The sequence below is a fragment of the Conger conger genome, chromosome 12, assembly GCF_963514075.1.
Source record: "Conger conger chromosome 12, fConCon1.1, whole genome shotgun sequence".
NCBI lineage: Eukaryota > Metazoa > Chordata > Actinopteri > Anguilliformes > Congridae > Conger > Conger conger.
Window position 1 is genome coordinate 8,829,870 of NC_083771.1, and position 17,511 is coordinate 8,847,380.

Genomic DNA, 17,511 nt, shown 5'->3' on the forward strand with positions numbered 1-17,511 from the left:
TATATTTTTTTCAAATTATGCTATTCATCTTAAATCAAAATTTGTGTTTTCAAAACCGCTGATGTATAAAGTTATAGTCGCAGTGTAATTCTAATTTAAAGGCAGTTCAAATATAAATAAAGTGTAAATAATTCCACTGTTGTTCAAATCAAGTGACAGGGATGATTTTTCAACTTTTAGATCATGTTATGCGGCAGGGGTTCCCAACCTCCTGGAGCTGCTCCTGAGGTGCTTCAGGAAAAAATATCAGGTTTAAGTAGATAAAATGTATGTACAACATGTCACAACTCCAGGGCAAATGGCAGATGCAGAGTGAGAATTTTTTGCTAGCCTCAAATTGAAGTGGCTTTTATTTTGTCATCTTTGCTGATCCAAACTTCTAACTTGGTAAAGCACTAATTGATCATATGAAGGAGGAATATCATGAATTTTTGAGTGATGTACCCTTTAGACATCAAATGACAGAAGATTGAAATTTGTAGAGAACATTTTAAAAAGACATAACAAATCTGGTATCATTCAACTTACAGTTCATTCGAAGTTGTCTTTTGAAGTCATTTACAAAAAATCAAAATTATGTTGTCCTTGAACAACAATGTCAAGCATGAGCAGATATACAGATGTACCAAGTTTTACCAAGGGTTTGAATTTTGGACCTGATTATATCCCCCCGAAATAACTAACTCATGCCATTTCTTTTGTCTGTGTTACGCATGGCCAGTACTATCTGTGTGTCAAAATTGGCAAAAAGTTACAACTATTTGGCAAAGCTATTGGTATGTTTTCCTTACTCTGCAGTGGAACCCTAAACATCTCTTTCCTGAAAGGTTTTTAACAATGGTCTTTTCCCAAATGCAAGAGTTGTATGTTGTATAACAAACAAGGTGTCTAAATGAAGTTACTGCTCTTGTACTTATAGACTGTTGGATTTTGCTACATTTGTAAGTGTTGCTTCTTACAATTTCAGTCAATTTCCCTTAATTTGGATTCAATACATGATAAATATTAATGTATTTAATATTAGATTGTGCTTCGTTACAAATAACTGTTTCAAAACCATTCCAAATATGAACAAAACAGCAAATCTACTCTCCATATTTTTGATCAAAAACCTCCTTAGAGCAGCAGCAAGGGACACTGGGAATCCCCCGGGAGAGGTAGAGAACAGGCTGAATGCTGCTGCTGATATCCATGAAGCCAAAGGCTACAATGAAGACATAGCAGTTGAACTCATCTGGGGTGAAGTACTCCTTAAAGGGAAACAATGCTACAGGAGGGAAGTAGTTGAACACGATGATGGCCAGGATGATGAACACCATCTTGAAGGCCCTCTTCTTGACTGGGTGCATCTCATCACGGCCAGGGCCAGATTGCCGAAGTGCGTGCAGGATGGCCACGTTGCAGAAGAGCATGATGGCAAAAGCTGCCAGGATCATGACAGTGAAGGCCTTCTCGAAGTTGGGGATGTTGCCCATGCACTTGGCGACCGCATAGGCCAGGGTGACCAGCCACACCACAGCAACACACACCGTGCGGTGGCTTCGGTCCTTCAGCTCAGTGAAGGTGATGGGGTGCAGGACAGCCATGTAGCGGTCCAGGCAGATGCAGGAGAGGAAGAGCAGAGAACAGTCTTTCACTCCGTAGAAGAAGCGCAGTACATACCAGGTGGTGCCAGTAGTGAGGAAGACTATACTGGCCAGTTCCAGGGGTGGGATGAGGCAGAAGAAGATATCCAGGACAGCCAGGTGTAGGATGAAGATGTCGGAGGTGGAGGAGTCCCCCTTGTTCTTGTGCAGGAGCCACAGCACTATTAGGTTAGCAGGGATCCCCAGGAACAAGTTGATGAACTGCAAGGTCAAGTAAAAGATCAGGACCTCTGGCATGTGCTTACATCCTTCGTACAAGGTAACGTCACCGCCTCCAACGGTGATGTTCGATGGCTTATGGATGTGGATGGAGGGGTTGAAGCTGGTCTTCATGATGCTCCCAGGAGATGCAGATTGGGGGGGCTTCTGCTCAGAGAGAGAAGGGAAAGCATTCACAGTAACAGGAGAATAAAGGTGATGCTACACAAGGCAACTTTTGGGGCAATAATTGTGGGCATCAGTTGCAACAATGGGCAACCTTGCATGTCCCAATCATTTACCTTAATCATTACGCTACAGGCCGCCCTATGTAGGGATTGAAGATTGGCACAAGGAAAAGTTAACAGAAAAGCTAGACATGTGTAGCAGATACCTTCTCTCCATGGGTGACACCACACACATCATCACTCTACACATCACATGCTACACATGTCTAGCTTTTCTGTTAACTTTTCCTTGTGCCAATCTTCAATCCCTACATAGGGCGGCCTGTAGCGTAATGATTAAGGTAAATGATTGGGACATGCAAGGTTGGTGGTTCTAGCCACAATAAGATCTGCACAGCCGTTGGGCCCTTGAGCAAGGCCCTTAACCCTGCATTGCTCCAGGGGAGGATTGTCTCCTGCATAGTCTAATCAACTATATGTCGCTGTGGATAAGAGTGTCTACCAAATAACATTAATGTAATACACCCCGGCCAGAGCTCTCAGTTCCACAGCCTTGAGGAACAAACTGCTCAAAAGTGGTCAGCAGAATCATTTTCAGACTGGAGACCCACTTCTTCAGTCTGAATCTCAGAAACGCATCCCTTCCCCCTCACAGTCCCAACATTATTAAATTCAGGTTACGGTACTTTTTACGGCTTATTATGTTTTTATATTTCTTCTCTGAATGACTGTTATAGATTCAATTTGTGTCGTAATTTACATTGAGGTACTTGGAAATTGTACTTTCCATGATCTATAATCGCTGGTCTGGGAATGCTGCTTCCCAAGTCTGGCACGACTGCAGGTATGAATCAGGTCAATGCACTTCTGCTCTCCTACATTGAACTGCTCTGGCTACAAGAGCTTCTGCTGAATTAGTATTCACAAAGCCTTCAAAACATTATCTTCATCTTCATACCATGTTAAAGGGAGTTCACTTCCCTCAATTGAAAATTTATATTAAATAAAGTTCAAATATCGACCGAATTCCAAAGTGTGTAAAATCAATATGTTCTAGCACTATTTACAAGGAGTTATGTCTTCATAGATACAAAATTGCCCGTGTAGATTTAAACTCTTACAATGTGGCTGTGGCTTATTCTACACAAATGCACTTGATGTACACAAATACACTTTCAATGTATTAACAGCCACAGCAATGCATTGAACTTGAGTCCATGGTCCATATTCTTTCATTGAAATGAATAACAAATAAACATCATGCAAAAAGGGCATTTTAAATAATCTTACCAGTGCAGGCGGTGCAATTTGTCCTAAATTATCCGTGCTGTCTCAGGTAAGTCCTGCATGAACCCCTGTCTGGACTGTGTGAAGTGAAGCAGAGACTGGAATACAGAGATATAGGGAAACCCCATCACTGATACTTCAGCACTGCTGGGATCATGCCTCTGTCCAATCTCTGAGCAGAAGCCCCCCAATCTGCATTTGACTCTGGCCAATCAAAACAGTGGGGAAGGGGTGGGGTGCTTGGCAAATTTCCAGCAGGGGCAATGTCTCACCTCCAGTTTACCGAGGAGTGTGATGGCTACAGACCATAAAAGCTTTGCATAAAAGAACACAGTTACACAGGTATTACATGGCAAAGGAAAATTTTATTAAAAAATATTTTTGACCCATGAGCAGTGAATTGACAGAAGAGGGTATTCTTTGAAAAGCGTGTTGTTGCAGCCCGTCAGCGTTCGCACCGATTGGCCGTGATGCAATGTGCCATTGGTGCTTGATGTAAATTTGCTGTAAACAAGTGATGCAACAGTACACAGGTACACTTCTGAAATTTGGTGTAACAAAGTGAAACATGTTACATGTGGGTGACACAGTGATTTTCAGTCTTGGTGTCAAGCAGCAGCACTGGACTCCTTGTCAAATTCATGTGTTTTCAGTCTCCCTTCAGTCCGGATTGCCTGGATAAATTAGTCATTAATTTTCCTTGCAGGGACTCTGGTTTCAGTACACTGACATCATTTATAACAGTGTATTCAGTGAATTACAAAGGGATTATGACAGCAGTAATTGGGTGAATCAAATAATCATATCAGCATATAAGGAAATATGTACTCAATTAATACAATTAATAGGTAAGAAGTAATCAACATGCTGCCTTTCTTTACTTTATTGGTTGGTCATAAGAAAGGATTGCAAAAGCAGTTTTGTGGATTTAGTGTTCATCTAATCAATACCTAATCCAGATTTCACCAGCTTTATTTTATGTATATCTTCCAGAGTAATTTGTATGTGCATACATGTTTTATAAACTGATTTCATTGTATATTGATTCTTGGTTTTTTAAATCCATCCATCTCTGTAGTCCAGAGTAATGGTACTTCTTTTCTTTTAGAGTTTCTTTTCGGTTCCAGCGTTGATTGGTAAATACATGTCCATTTAACACACTTGTAGAATGCATCGTCATAGATTTTAATGAGATTTGGCCACGTAAGAAACCCCTGGAACCTAAATTGCACTTTTCAGATTATTAATCTGGGAGATCTAGGCTAACACAGATTGCATTGATTAGCTTTACTCTTAAGACTTTCACTTGCCTAATCTCTGTTACTGTAGGTCATATATAATAGGTATTCACCAGCTCTTTATTTTGCACATACAGACAGGTGACAAAGGATAAACCAGCATAAAGTGTCTTCTTAAGGTGTTGGGCCATTGTGATGGTGGTGGAGAGCGCACTCCAACACATCAGTCTGAAATCTTCCGTAGGTGTTCAGTTAGGTTAAGATCTGGTGACTGACATTCTCATGATCATCAAACCATTCAGTGATTCTCATTCCCTGTGGATGGGGGTATCCTGGAAGCGACCATCTGGATAGAATATTTCATTGTGGGTATTGATTTGCAGTGAACCAACCCTCTAAGTGGACCCAAACCCTACAGCATAACAGCTACTGTATGGGGTCACGCATTCAAGCCTGTACTGTTATGTACATACATACATACATATATACATACTGTATGTATGCCATACATATTGTGGGGTTGATTTATCTTGGATATTTGAGTGTTGCTGAGATATTGTTGCTTATCTGAAGCAGCATCAAATAGTTTTGTAACACTACCTAAAACTCTATTGCAGGGATCAGCAACTCAAGGGCCGAGACATGGAATGAAGCTTTAGATATGGATGTGTGAGATCACAAATTTGGTTAGAATGTTTTTAACTGAACATTTTAATGCTGATGTACACAATCACTACTGGTAATTGAAAGCAATGGAGTTCTCGAACACACATTTCGAATCATTCCAGAAAACCTAGCTACTGTTCAAAGGGTTAATCCTAATCATCGCCTAAATCCTCCCGGTTCCGCCTAAAAAAAATAAGCGTAAACGTAATTCGATTGATTTAGTGGTCGAGAGCCCTCCGCTCTCACCTAAGCATCAAAGATGGCTTTACTGTTCTTTGGCTTTGACCACAGCTGTCGCCACATAGAGAGAAAATTTCAAGACAGAAGTTCGAGCTCATAAACTGTTAACATTACAGACAACATAGCTAGCGATGGCTTGTTAACGTTAGCCGGAAAAATATCACTTGTTCAGCACATATACACAATGTGCGCTAACTTTTCTGTAAGAACAGCGAACGGCTATTTGTTATTTTCCAGCTAACCAATTCGCTTAAAATGCGTGTGTGCGCAAGGACGTTTTCCACTTTTACGAGGTGAAAAACTCAAATAGACTGCTTCCGAAAAGAACTAGCTAAAGATACACGTTTTTACACACAGTAAGCCAGCAAACCCCCCCCCCTTTCAATCCCACTATACCTTGCCTTTTGCTGGAAAATACGTCACTGACTGTTTCTGCAAAGAAAGTATGCTATGCTGGACGAAACCGTTGGAAGAAACTAAAACGGAGAACACTGAGTATTCTTCAATAGTCAATAACATAGGGAAATGTATTTGCGTTAGGAAAATAGAGAGAATGAAACCTCAAATTATCGAGTTTCCTTCGGTTTGTCAGTTTATCGCCCAAAAACTCAAGGGATAATAAGCACTCTGCTCATCATTCTGCCAGTTCAAATTAAGCTGTACTAACGTTATGATTGTTCTGACTTTGAGGGCCTCAAGCACTGTAAGGAATTGCATTTCCACACTCACGAACGTTTTCATTGGGGCAGCAAGCGTCACAGACGCGTGGTATAAACGCAATATTCAACTTTCCTAGATAGCTAGCTACATAAAAGCAAGCCTCACCTAATCCTGCTGTAAAAACACAATACCAACCTTCTCCAGCTACATAAAGGCACCCTCGCTGAAGTTCATAGACGAGTGGAAGGATGAGGAGAAGATTAGGCTGCTTCCTTCAGCTGTAGCATACAGATGGAGCCTCAGACAGGGTGAGTTACATTTTATTTGTACTCGCCATGGTATTTTAGGATATAAGTGTAGTCTTGTATTTTGGCCCCATTGTAGTGTTCATGTTTGAAATCTGTATTCTTGCACCCGCTGTATTTGATTAAATACAGTGAATGATTTATGCGTCCGTGAGATGCGTTATATAGACTAATGTATTGCGCACTGAAAGCTCATGTGACATTAGACCTAGGACTTGCAGGAGCTGCATTTGTGCCGCTACTGGTGGTTCGGATTTAAATGTGTGTGTGTATCCTGCTGTACTTCTTGTATTGAATCATAGCCTATCTCTTTTCCAAGGCATACAATGACATCAAGTTTTTTAAACGAATAGTAGACCAGTTACGGTTTTTGCAATACACTGAATAGGCTACAATTTTGGGTTGAGATAAAAAAATGAACACTAGGCACAATTTCAGAATTTCATCTTTTATTTCCTGGAATTTACACCTAGACGTGTTAAACTACTTAGAACACAGCACCTTTGATATCAGACCACCCATTATTTACATGAGCACAAGAATTGGTACAGAGAGTATTTAAGTCAATGAAAGTAAGTCATATTTAATATTTGGTAGTTTATTCCTTGCTTGCAATAACTGAATCAAGCCTGCGAACCATTGACATCACTAAACTGTTGCATTCTTCTTTTGTGATGCTTTTCCAGGCTTTTACTGCAGCCTCTTTCTGTTGTTCTTTGTTTCACAGACCATGCTTCACAATGAGCTTCTGTGTTTTGGATCATGAGCGGATCCCTTCTTTCTCTACACTTTGACCTTTCCATCACTTCGGTAGAGGTTAATCTTGGTCTCATCAGTCCATAAAACTTTGTTCCAGAACTTTTGTGGCTCATCACTGACCTTCTTTGCAAATTGTAATCTCGCCTTCCGATTTTTACTACTGATGAGTGGTTTGCATCTTGTGGTATAGCCTCTATATTGCTGCTGTCTTCAAACGGTTGATTGAGATGTAACTCACTGATTTTCTGGGTTTTCTTCACAGCTCTCACAATCATTATTTCATCAACTGCTTTTGTTTTCCTTGGTTGACCTGTTCGATCTATGTTGCTTAGTACACCAGCAGCTTCTTTCTTTTTCAGGACATTGCAAGTTGTAGAAGCCATCCACAATGCTTGTGCAATGGCTCTCATTTTTCCCGCTTTTCTTAGCTTCAAGATGGCTTTTCTCCAAAAGACAGCTCTCTGGTCTTCATGTTGGTCTATCTTTTGTAACACAAATGCAGTCTTCACAGGCAGAACTTGTGTCTCTTCCAAGGCCTGTGGAATGGGACTGGAACTCTGTTGGATCATTACTATGGTCACTAGGGGGCACTAATGTCATTTACGTCTAGAAACAATTTACAGCGCAGCGGGGAATTGAGGGTATTTTGTCATGGGGATTCCACTTTAATGTTAGACTTAACTCCAAGAGCTGGTAACCATCATTGGATCATTGACAATGTCTTTCTGTGGTCAATGAGTTTGAAGTTTAAGTTTATTGTCATTCATCTCATTGCAGGTGTGAGGAAAAAGATATAGTGGCCCAGAACCACAGTGCAGTGCGAAACGATAAATATAACGATAAAAAGCAGCTACTGTATATTAAACCGAAAATGTGTATTGAAATTTAACCGACTGAATTATAGTCTGGATAAACAGTGGAGCAACATTATGATGATATAAGTGGGGGTGAAATCATACGTATTTTGACACCTGAAGACGCTACTTAATGGGTTGAGGACAGAAATTGTATTCCCGGTGTGCAGTGTAGTCAGGAATAGAGGGGGAGTCAATGAAAGTCGGTTTTAAGTTAAACTATTTAGGTTAACGTATCAACCATGTTTCATGATGTTCGTACTTGCAAGTAATTCTGGCAAATTATGCATTTTTGTTGGATATACTTTGTATTCTTTTTTCAATCACAGTCGATTGGGTTGGTTTAAAAGGTGTTTGTTGCATTTCTGAAGCTATTTACCAACTTTGATGAAAATAGGACCAATAAGGCCTAAGGGAATAAAAATGTATTCCTCATAAAGTATTAAGGTGATAGGTCGAGATGGTGGACATGGGTTGTCCTAGTTGTAGAACTGGAATGCCTCAAGGTCTGACGTTTGACAGCCGTTGGAATTGCGGTATGATAGTTATGGACCAAAACATAAATGTATGGATTATAGCCTCGGCAGCTAGCCAATATGTGTGTGGTTTGCTGAGTAGTGCAGGGCCATAGCAACCCACCTGTCAAATATGGATACTCTAGGACCTACAGTTTCAGAGCTACAGATGCTTTTATTGGAGAAAAAGGAAGAAATAATTCCAGCAAAAACAATAGGGTTCCAGCACTGCATGCTTTGAACCCTAACTAAGTCCAAAGCCACCTTATCCATTGGGATCCTGCAATGAATAGATTTGACATTTTGACAAAGAATCAAACCACTCAGAATTAATTTTAACACGATTTATTTTTCATGCATATAACATATGGCAGGTAAGCATCATCTTTCAGTACAAAACATGATTTCCTGTTTGGGTTAGAGTAGGTTAATCTGACACAGATTTGGCCAGATCGTCAGCGATTTTAATAAGTTTTGGCCTGTCTTATAGAAACCTCTGGAACCAAATTTACGCTCGTTGTGGACCATTTATCTGGGGGGTTTGGGCTATGACTTCAAGCTTCCATATCTGCATTACTATAGGTCATAGAGAAATATGTACCTAAATGGATCAAATCTTCGCCCAAGGCAGGTTAGAATGTCATCAACACCACCAGAAATCTTTTTCTTTGGTTTTCGAGTCATTGCCAAGATATCATCACTTATCTAAAGTGGCATCACATCACTAATTCCTAACAATGTTGTTGAATCATTTATTGATAAAACAGACATAGTCAGGCACATGCAAAATTACAATCCACTACCTTCTTGATGGGACCTACCTTGAAGTAATAAAGTTAAGAATCACCATATATTGTTATGTTCCTCCACACATAAACAAAGGATCATAAGGAACTCACAAAAAATTACCACTGAACAAAAACAAAATAGGAGAAAGAAAAGCAAAAAGGATTCTGAAAGGTACCCCAGAGGATACGCACAAGGAGTTGCAATGCAACGAAGACTAAAATACAGAAACCCAAAGCAAAGGGAGATCATCAATATTTGTAACTTGGAACATTTGATGTGGAGGAAACAGAGTGCGAGCCTCAAGGCGAAATCTCCAAATTAAGCCCAAATCTAGCCAGTCTGAAGTAGAAACTGGGCCAATGCAAACCAAATGAAGAAGCATCATGCACCCCACTCTCCAAACAGAGAGAGGGCAAGCAAACACTCCTCTCCAAAACATAAATATACATATGAAATATATATATATATTGAAGTAGATATTCAGAAATATGCTCCTTCAGAGCCTTTGATGCAAGAATTGTGTCTCTGCTTGACGTTGTGCATGTCTGTCCAACATCTTTGTGGTTCATCACAAATGTATCAGGGTGGTTTGGGAATATGTCTGGTGGACATGGTCCATGAGGATGCAGAGCGTTCAATGGCAGTTGTAGCAAGGCAATGTGATTCCAGTTTCTTCTTTCTTGATTATGATTCAAGATTCTAGATATGCTTTTCTAAATATCCTGTTTAAGTTAATTAAAAATTCTCAGAATAGGAGATGTATGAAGCTTGGAGTGAAAATTTATTTTTCATTTAATTGATTCTTCATGTAATTGGCGCTTCAATTCTGGAAACTGAAAAATCCTACAAAAATAAATATAGCTGATTAATATTTGATCAAAACGTTTAGCTGGGATCGGTGGAGTCTCCTGAGCCTCCATCCTTACCACAGCAACTAAGGACCTGGGGAATCTTCTCCCGGGAGTGGTAGAGAACAGGTTGAATGCTGCTGCTGATGTCCATGAAGCCAAAGGCTACATAGTTGATGTAGCAGTAGAACACATCTTGGGAGAACTGGTCCTGAAAGGGGACAAGCGCTACAGGTGGGAAGTAGTTGAAGACGATGATGGCTAGTATAATGAGCACCACCTTGAAGGCCCTCTTCTTGACAGGGTGCATCTCATCTCGGCCGGGCCCTGACTGGCGAAGAGCTCTCAGGATGGCCAAATTGCAGATCAGCATGATGGCAAAACATGTCAGGATCATGACAGTGAAGGCCTTCTCGATGTTTGGGATGTTGTCCACACACTTGGCCGTCCCATGGGCCAAGGTGACCAGCCACACCACGGCAATGCAATGCGGTGGCTACGGTCCTTCAGCTCGGTGAAGGTGATGGGGTGCAGGACGGCCATGTAGCGGTCCAGGCAGATGCAAGAGAGCAACAGTGGCGAAGAGTCTTTGACCGCGTAGAAGAAGCGTATTACATACCAGGTGCCACTGATGGTGATGAAGAAGATGTTGGCCAGCTCCAGGGGTGGAAGGAGGCAGAAGAAGGTATCCAGGATTGCCAGGTGGGGGATGAAGATGTCGGAGGTGGAGGAGTCTCCCTTGTTCTTGTGCAGGAGCCACAGCACCATCAGGTTAGCAGGGACCCCCAGGAACAAGTTGATGAACTGCAGGATCACATAAAAGATCAGGGCAGCGGGCATGTTCTTACACTGCTCGTACGCGGTAATGTCACCACCCTCAATGCTGTTGTTTGATGGCTTATGGATGTAGAGGATAGAGGAGTTGGGGAGAGATGGTGGCAGGAGATGGGGCTCCAACAGGATGCACGTTGGGGGGTTTCTGCTCCGACAGAGAAAGAAAAGCATTCAGAATAACATGAGAATAACAGGGCTGCATTCATAATTAATCCTTTCAGTCTCAAGAGTGCCATATACGTGTAATTAACATGAGATTTTCAGCCAGTCAAAATGACTGCTATACTATTGTTTTGAGCCCCTATTAAAACCATAAAACAATTTTTCTACTTTCTCAATTTTCTCTACCAAAGCCAAAACCCCTTGGGATCCACTTGGCTCAGGAGGTAAGAGCAGTCATCTGGCAGTCGGAGGGTTGCCGGTTCCATCCCGCCCTGGGTGTGTCGAAGTGTCCCTGAGTAAGACGCCTAACCTCCAAATGCTCCTGATGAGCTGGTTGGTGCCTTGCATGGCAGCGAATTGCCATTGGTGTGTGAGTGTGTGAGTGAATGAGAAGCATCAATTGTACAGTGCTTTTGATAAAGGGGCTATTTAAATACCAACCATTTACCATTTACTTCATATTGGGCTTAGGACTGAAAGGGTTAATACTAGGGAGGGTGAAGAATGTGAAACCTAAAGCAACATACTTTTTTTACTTCACACCAGTGGTGATAAAACATACAAGAAGTAAGTGCTAACCCATAAAATGTGTTGTTTAATGGGACAAAAAAACCTTCAGTCACACCTTCATTGAATGGCAAAAGTCCCACAATAGGATCCTTAAAAGCTATACATTTTCTGAATAGCCATCCATTTCTCTTGGCCACAGTAAGTGGAGCTGTACAATCTGAGTGTACAGTTGCAATGTAAACTGTCAGAAAGATTTAACATTGATGCTGCAAAGTTTAGGTAGCAAATAACATTTGTAGTCATTAACATGATTGGAGCCTGAGATGTATATTATCAAAATCCATTTAAACTATTCACCAATCGGCTGGGACTTTCACGTTATAAGCCAAGATATATCAAGTGTCCACAGTAAATGATTGACCTACTTATCAAGCAGAATTCAAACTCGCACCAATTGCCATGAATTAGTTTAAAATCAACCAGTTTGAGCTATTGTTATGTAACTGTTCCCAAACAGTAAATGTTTACAATAAATATTATTGCAATATTTGGTGAAATCTGTCTGTTTTTCGGTGCCATTGGAGTCAAGCTCTTATTATTGACATATTACACATTAATTTAAGTTTAAACTGATATTTTCATCACAATATTCATGTTGATTTTTCAGTTGCCCTCTATATTAATACAGAACACATCCTCACAACATGTCTAATACCTTCCCAAGTGTACTAACATCGCACCCTTCCTTCACTGCCTACTTGACACTGCTCACATCAGGTTTAAAATACCAGCCTACAGGGCAGTTCATGGAACAGTCTTGGAACCAATCTTCAGGTCCTACACCCCAGCCAGAGCTCTCGGTTTTGCAGCCAGATGACTGGCACTCCCCTCCCTGCATAGTCACTTCACCCTGTCACAATTTTGGTCCCTTCATGGTCACTTCAGCCTCTCACATCACTTGTACATACTGGCCCCCCAGTGGAGGAAGAAACTGCCCACATCAGAATCTTTGGGCATTTTTTGACACACACTGAAGACCCACTTCTGCAGTCTTGGATCTTGGAAATCCATCCCTTTCACCAAGCATTTCCACCATTTGCATGAATTCAGGTCATGTTATTTTTATGTTTTGTTCATGATTCTCATCTGAGGGATTGTTGATGGGTGTAACTGTATCAGTATTTCTTTGCAGGTTCTAGGTTATCGTAGCAAATTGCACTAATGCTTTGTGGTACTGAATCTTTATTCACTGGGAATATTGTGAGGTCTAGCAATCATGTGAATGCACGTCTGTTTCTCCTACAAGTAAGTCACTCTAGATATAAGAGCACCTACCAAATGAGGGTAATATTATTTCACATGGAAATGGTGCAAGCACCCTATAAACCCTTTAAAATAGGGCAGAATAGAAATGTAATCACATTATTTTCATCATTCTGGTGATATATATTATATATATAGTCTGTCCAAAGAAAACATCCTTTTAAATTAAGTGCTAATAAAACCTGATTCCATGAGAAGCTTTCAACTCAATTACTTTTTCAAGATCACACCAGTAATGCAGTGATTCGATTCTATTAATTATACATATATAATTATACTGCATGTCTCTCCTCAGCACTGTGTATTTCACAGCATGGTGACCTACCCTACTGAACGTATTTCACTCAGTGTGAAGCAGTATGTTCCAAGCACCATTTACAAGGAGACATGCCTATGTAGATCCAGAATTTTAAATAATGCTCTAAACTCTCATAGTGTGGATTATTATGCACAAGTGCATATGATATATTCAAATACACATTGATTGTATTAACAACCATTGGGAAACTGAATGAAACTTCCTTGCTTTGTCTCAAACAATGCATTGAAAGTGTTCCACGCATTCCACTACAGAAATTAAGAATAATTTAGAATAATCTTACCAGTGCAGATGGTGCAATTTGTCCTTAATTATCCCTGCTGTCTCAGGTAAGTCCTGCATGAACCCCTGTTTGGACTGTGTGAAGTGAAGCAGAGACTGGAATACAGAGATATAGGGAAACCCCATCACTGATACTTCAGCACTGCTGGGATCATGCCTCTGGCCAATCAGAACAGTGGAGAAAGGGTGGGGTGCTTGGCACATTTCCAACAGGGGCCATGTCTCACCTCCAGTTTACCGAGGAGTGTGATGGCCACAGAAGAAAGCATTGCATAAAAGAACACAGTTACACAGGTATTACATGGCAAAAGAAAATCTTATTTAAAAATACTTTTGACCCTTGAGCAGTGAATTGACAGAAGAGGGTATTCTTTGGAAAGCGTGTTGTAGCAGCCCGCTCGCTATCTAGGAAGATAAGCCAGAGATTCCTAGCTATCTAGGGATCTTTCTATCTAGCTAGCTAGATGTAGCCTATATCGTGGTTCAATGTATATAAATAATCGGGATATTACATATGAAGCACTACATGTTCACAAAAGCATCGCTAGCTAGCCATGCAGAGCTTATTACACACAGCAGTAAAGAAATATGATTGACGTCATTGCAGAGACGGAACCGGAAACATGACCCCGGAGTGGATAAGTTTTGTAAGGGGGATAGAATTTGTTGTGACAGCCTCTTGACTTGCTACAAGGATGGAAAATATGAGATCAGTCAGCCATTAGGGGGCGCTATAGAAATATACATGTTTTCAAGGTGTATATCTTTGGCCATGATTAATGGACAATCTTATAATTTACATCGGTAGACTACTTCAGGCGAACTGCTTTGCTTCAGGAAATGACATTGGCAACCATTTTGATTTTCAAAAATTTTAGACATTTTTCAAAAGCATTTGTTGCTGCTTCTACAAAATTGATCCAATATTCACTAAATTTGACTCAGGACATGCCTGGAGTGACCTGGAAAAAAGTTACCCCTTTTTTGTGCTTCAAACCATTTGTCCATGACATGCCCATCAATTGTTGTGGGCGTCACCATTTTTCTAGAAACAGTTGTAACTCCTGAATGCTTTGTCCAGTCATAATTTTGGTGTCGTTTTGCCAAAAGGATGAATATACATAAAAACTGAGCATGCTATGTGTGTCAGCCTCCAGTTGGATGTACAATGATGAAGCCACATCTGATAAAATATGGCTGCCATGAGCCAATCAGTCTTCACTGTGCCTGTGACTGGCTTTGCAATGGCTGATCATCATGAAACTGCTTGTATGTTGACCTCAGCCATGGAATACAATGTCAAATTTTGGAACAGAGACTGAACCAGAGTTTTATGGTTGACCAATCTGTGCCTAATTTGCTGTATAGCTTTATTGGACGAAGACACTCATATGATCTATAAACTGGACTAGCAAAACAACATGGCTGTCATTGACAGTGAACTTAAAAGGTCATGGCTTACTACTATATTTGCACAAACTGGTATGATGTTATGACTATCATCATGAAATCAGACTTTCATGTGCAGGGTTGACTCCTCACTCTACAAATAAAGGGATTTTGAAAACGACCAATAGATGGCACTACAATTCTAAAGATATATTTTGGAAACTGAACGACCAAAGGAAGCAACAGTAGATACACAGGATCGTGGATATTAGGGAAAATATGAAGTTTAGTGGAAATCAGTCCAAGTGGGCATGGCATATGATGTGACAGAATGCTGATTCCTATGACACTCACTGAACTTATGTCAAGATTCATGACTTAGCAGTTGCGTAGGAACTGTGTCTGCACACATCAATCATATTCTGTATTTTATTCAAGAAATGCACCCCTCTAGTCACATCACATTCTTCCCTACTGTAAGGTGTTTCTTCCAAATGCGGTAAGTCCCGGGTTCATATCCCAGACGAGCCCCCAATGAAACTAAACTAGGAGGTTTAGCTAAGAGTTTGAAATTTACTAAAGTAATCAAGGAAGATTTAAACAGAATCCAGCATGGGTGGAAACCTGGCAAATTAAATAAAATGCAATATTACAGTGTAAAGTCCTACATGTGAAAAATGAAAACATAAGGCAGGATTACTTTACGGGTGGTACAAAATTGGAAGGTGCTCAAGGTGTAAAAGATTAGAGATAATAGTTGATCAATGTGCGGTCGCAGTAAAAAAGGCCAACAGGATGCTAGGATACAGCCATGAGTATTGAGTATAAGTTTAATGAAGTTTTACTTGCCTTATACAATAGCCACACTTAGAATACTGTGTGCAGTTCTGAGGACCACACTATAAAAAAGATATAGAGGCCCTGGAAAAGGTTCAGAAAGGGGCAACCAGATTGTATAAGATAAAAGTTATGAGGAAAGACTTAATGCTTAATCTCTTTAAACTTAGTAAAAGGAGACTTAGGGGGGATTTGATTGAGACTTTTAAGTTCATTAAAGGGATTAACAATGTGAACTGCAGGCAATTCTTCAGGGTGAATTCCGCAGAGACATTAGGAAGTATTTTTTCATTCAGAGTGGTCACTGTGGTATAGCTTGCTGGGACATCTAGTGGAGGGAAAAAACACTGGGAGTTTTCAAGACCAGACTTCATACAGTGTTAGATACTATTTAGCAAACTAGGCAGTCGGTACACTTTAGTGGTAGAAAGCATTGCGAGCAATGCTGGGCTGAATGGAGAAAAGACACATAGTGGTGTGCAGTATAGGGTCAAAAGGATGATGATCATACCATTAAAACAACATAAAAGTGAAATTATTCACCATGAAGCACCATGCAGTCCGGTGACGTTACCAACGCCTTGTTAGGGTGGCCGGTCTCTAACCTGTAACCCAATCTGATTTAGTCTCATAGACATTTCTTTCACATTTCTCAGAACCTGTCTTTCCACCAGAGTTGCCAACTTTCAGGGCTGTCTTGGCGTGAGATTAAATGCTCCCCTCTGAAATACATTGTATATTAGCGTGAGATGCATTACATTTACATTTTTACATTTTTGTCATTTTGCAGACGCTTTTAATCCAAAGCGACTTACAAGTGCATAGGTTCTACCATAAGTCAAAGCATCACATCCAGAAGGAAAATACACATGGAATGCTGTTCTAAATGCTGTTCTAAACATAGTTTACATCGTTTTGTTTTTTTTGGAGGGGGTTAGACATGGATAGGGATATCAGAAAGGAGGGGCGGGGGAAATCAGGAGGGAGGACTAAGGTAGAGTTTGAAATGGTGGGTTTTGAGTCTGCGTCGAAATAGGGGGAGGGATTCTGCTGTCCTGACAGTGGTAGGCAAGTCATTACACCACTGAGGAACCAGAACAGAAAACAGGCGTAAACGTGCAGCTCGACCGCCAGGTGCACATTGCCCTCTGTCACAATGTGATGGTGTGAGGCAGTGCCAGAAAGTGTGAGTCTCACACCAAAAAATGTGAGAGTTGGTAACTGCATAAGTAAATGGTGGAAATCAATTCAAATAAATAAATTGTCACTGTGTCAAAGCAACAGAAATCACATAATGAATTTGGGAGGTGCATTTCCCTTTCCCCGGTTTTGCATGTGTTGTGTGCCTTTTTCATTTATGTTTGTTAGCATGTAACTAGACCCAAAGGAAAGCCTCCAAATTACATGTCTGACAGTGTTCTATGATTTCTAAAACCATCCATCCATCCATCCATTATCTGAACCCGCTTATCCTGATCAGGGTCGCAGGGGAGCCGGAGCCCATCCCAGCATACACTGGGCGAAAGGCAGGAATACACCCTGGACAGGTCGCCAGTCCATCGCAGGGCACACACACCACTCACTCACACACTCATACCTACGGGCAATTTAGACTCTCCAATCAGCCTAACCTGCATATCTTTGGACTGTGGGAGGAAACCG

At 40.8% G+C, this 17,511-nt stretch overlaps 1 protein-coding gene and 1 pseudogene across 1 annotated transcript; both read right to left on the minus strand.

Annotated features, from left to right (window-relative positions):
* Positions 1 to 1,085: 1,085 nt before the first annotated feature.
* Positions 1,086 to 6,402, minus strand: LOC133141482 (proteinase-activated receptor 3-like). The gene is made up of 3 exons (XM_061262054.1): positions 6,319 to 6,402; positions 3,323 to 3,417; positions 1,086 to 2,012 (listed from the first exon to the last, which is right to left on the minus strand). The coding sequence occupies exon 3, from the start codon at positions 1,977 to 1,979 to the stop codon at positions 1,086 to 1,088; it is 894 nt and encodes a 297-aa protein (XP_061118038.1). The 5' UTR covers positions 1,980 to 2,012; positions 3,323 to 3,417; positions 6,319 to 6,402.
* A 3,828-nt stretch (positions 6,403 to 10,230) lies between these two features.
* LOC133141483 (G-protein coupled receptor 15-like) lies at positions 10,231 to 12,597 on the minus strand (annotated as a pseudogene).
* Between the last annotated feature and the right edge of the window lie 4,914 nt (positions 12,598 to 17,511).

Bases quoted from the DNA above. Each gene is read 5' to 3' on its own strand.
- LOC133141482 (XM_061262054.1), bottom strand. From the start codon at position 1,979: ATGAAGACCAGCTTCAACCCCTCCATCCACATCCATAAGCCATCGAAC.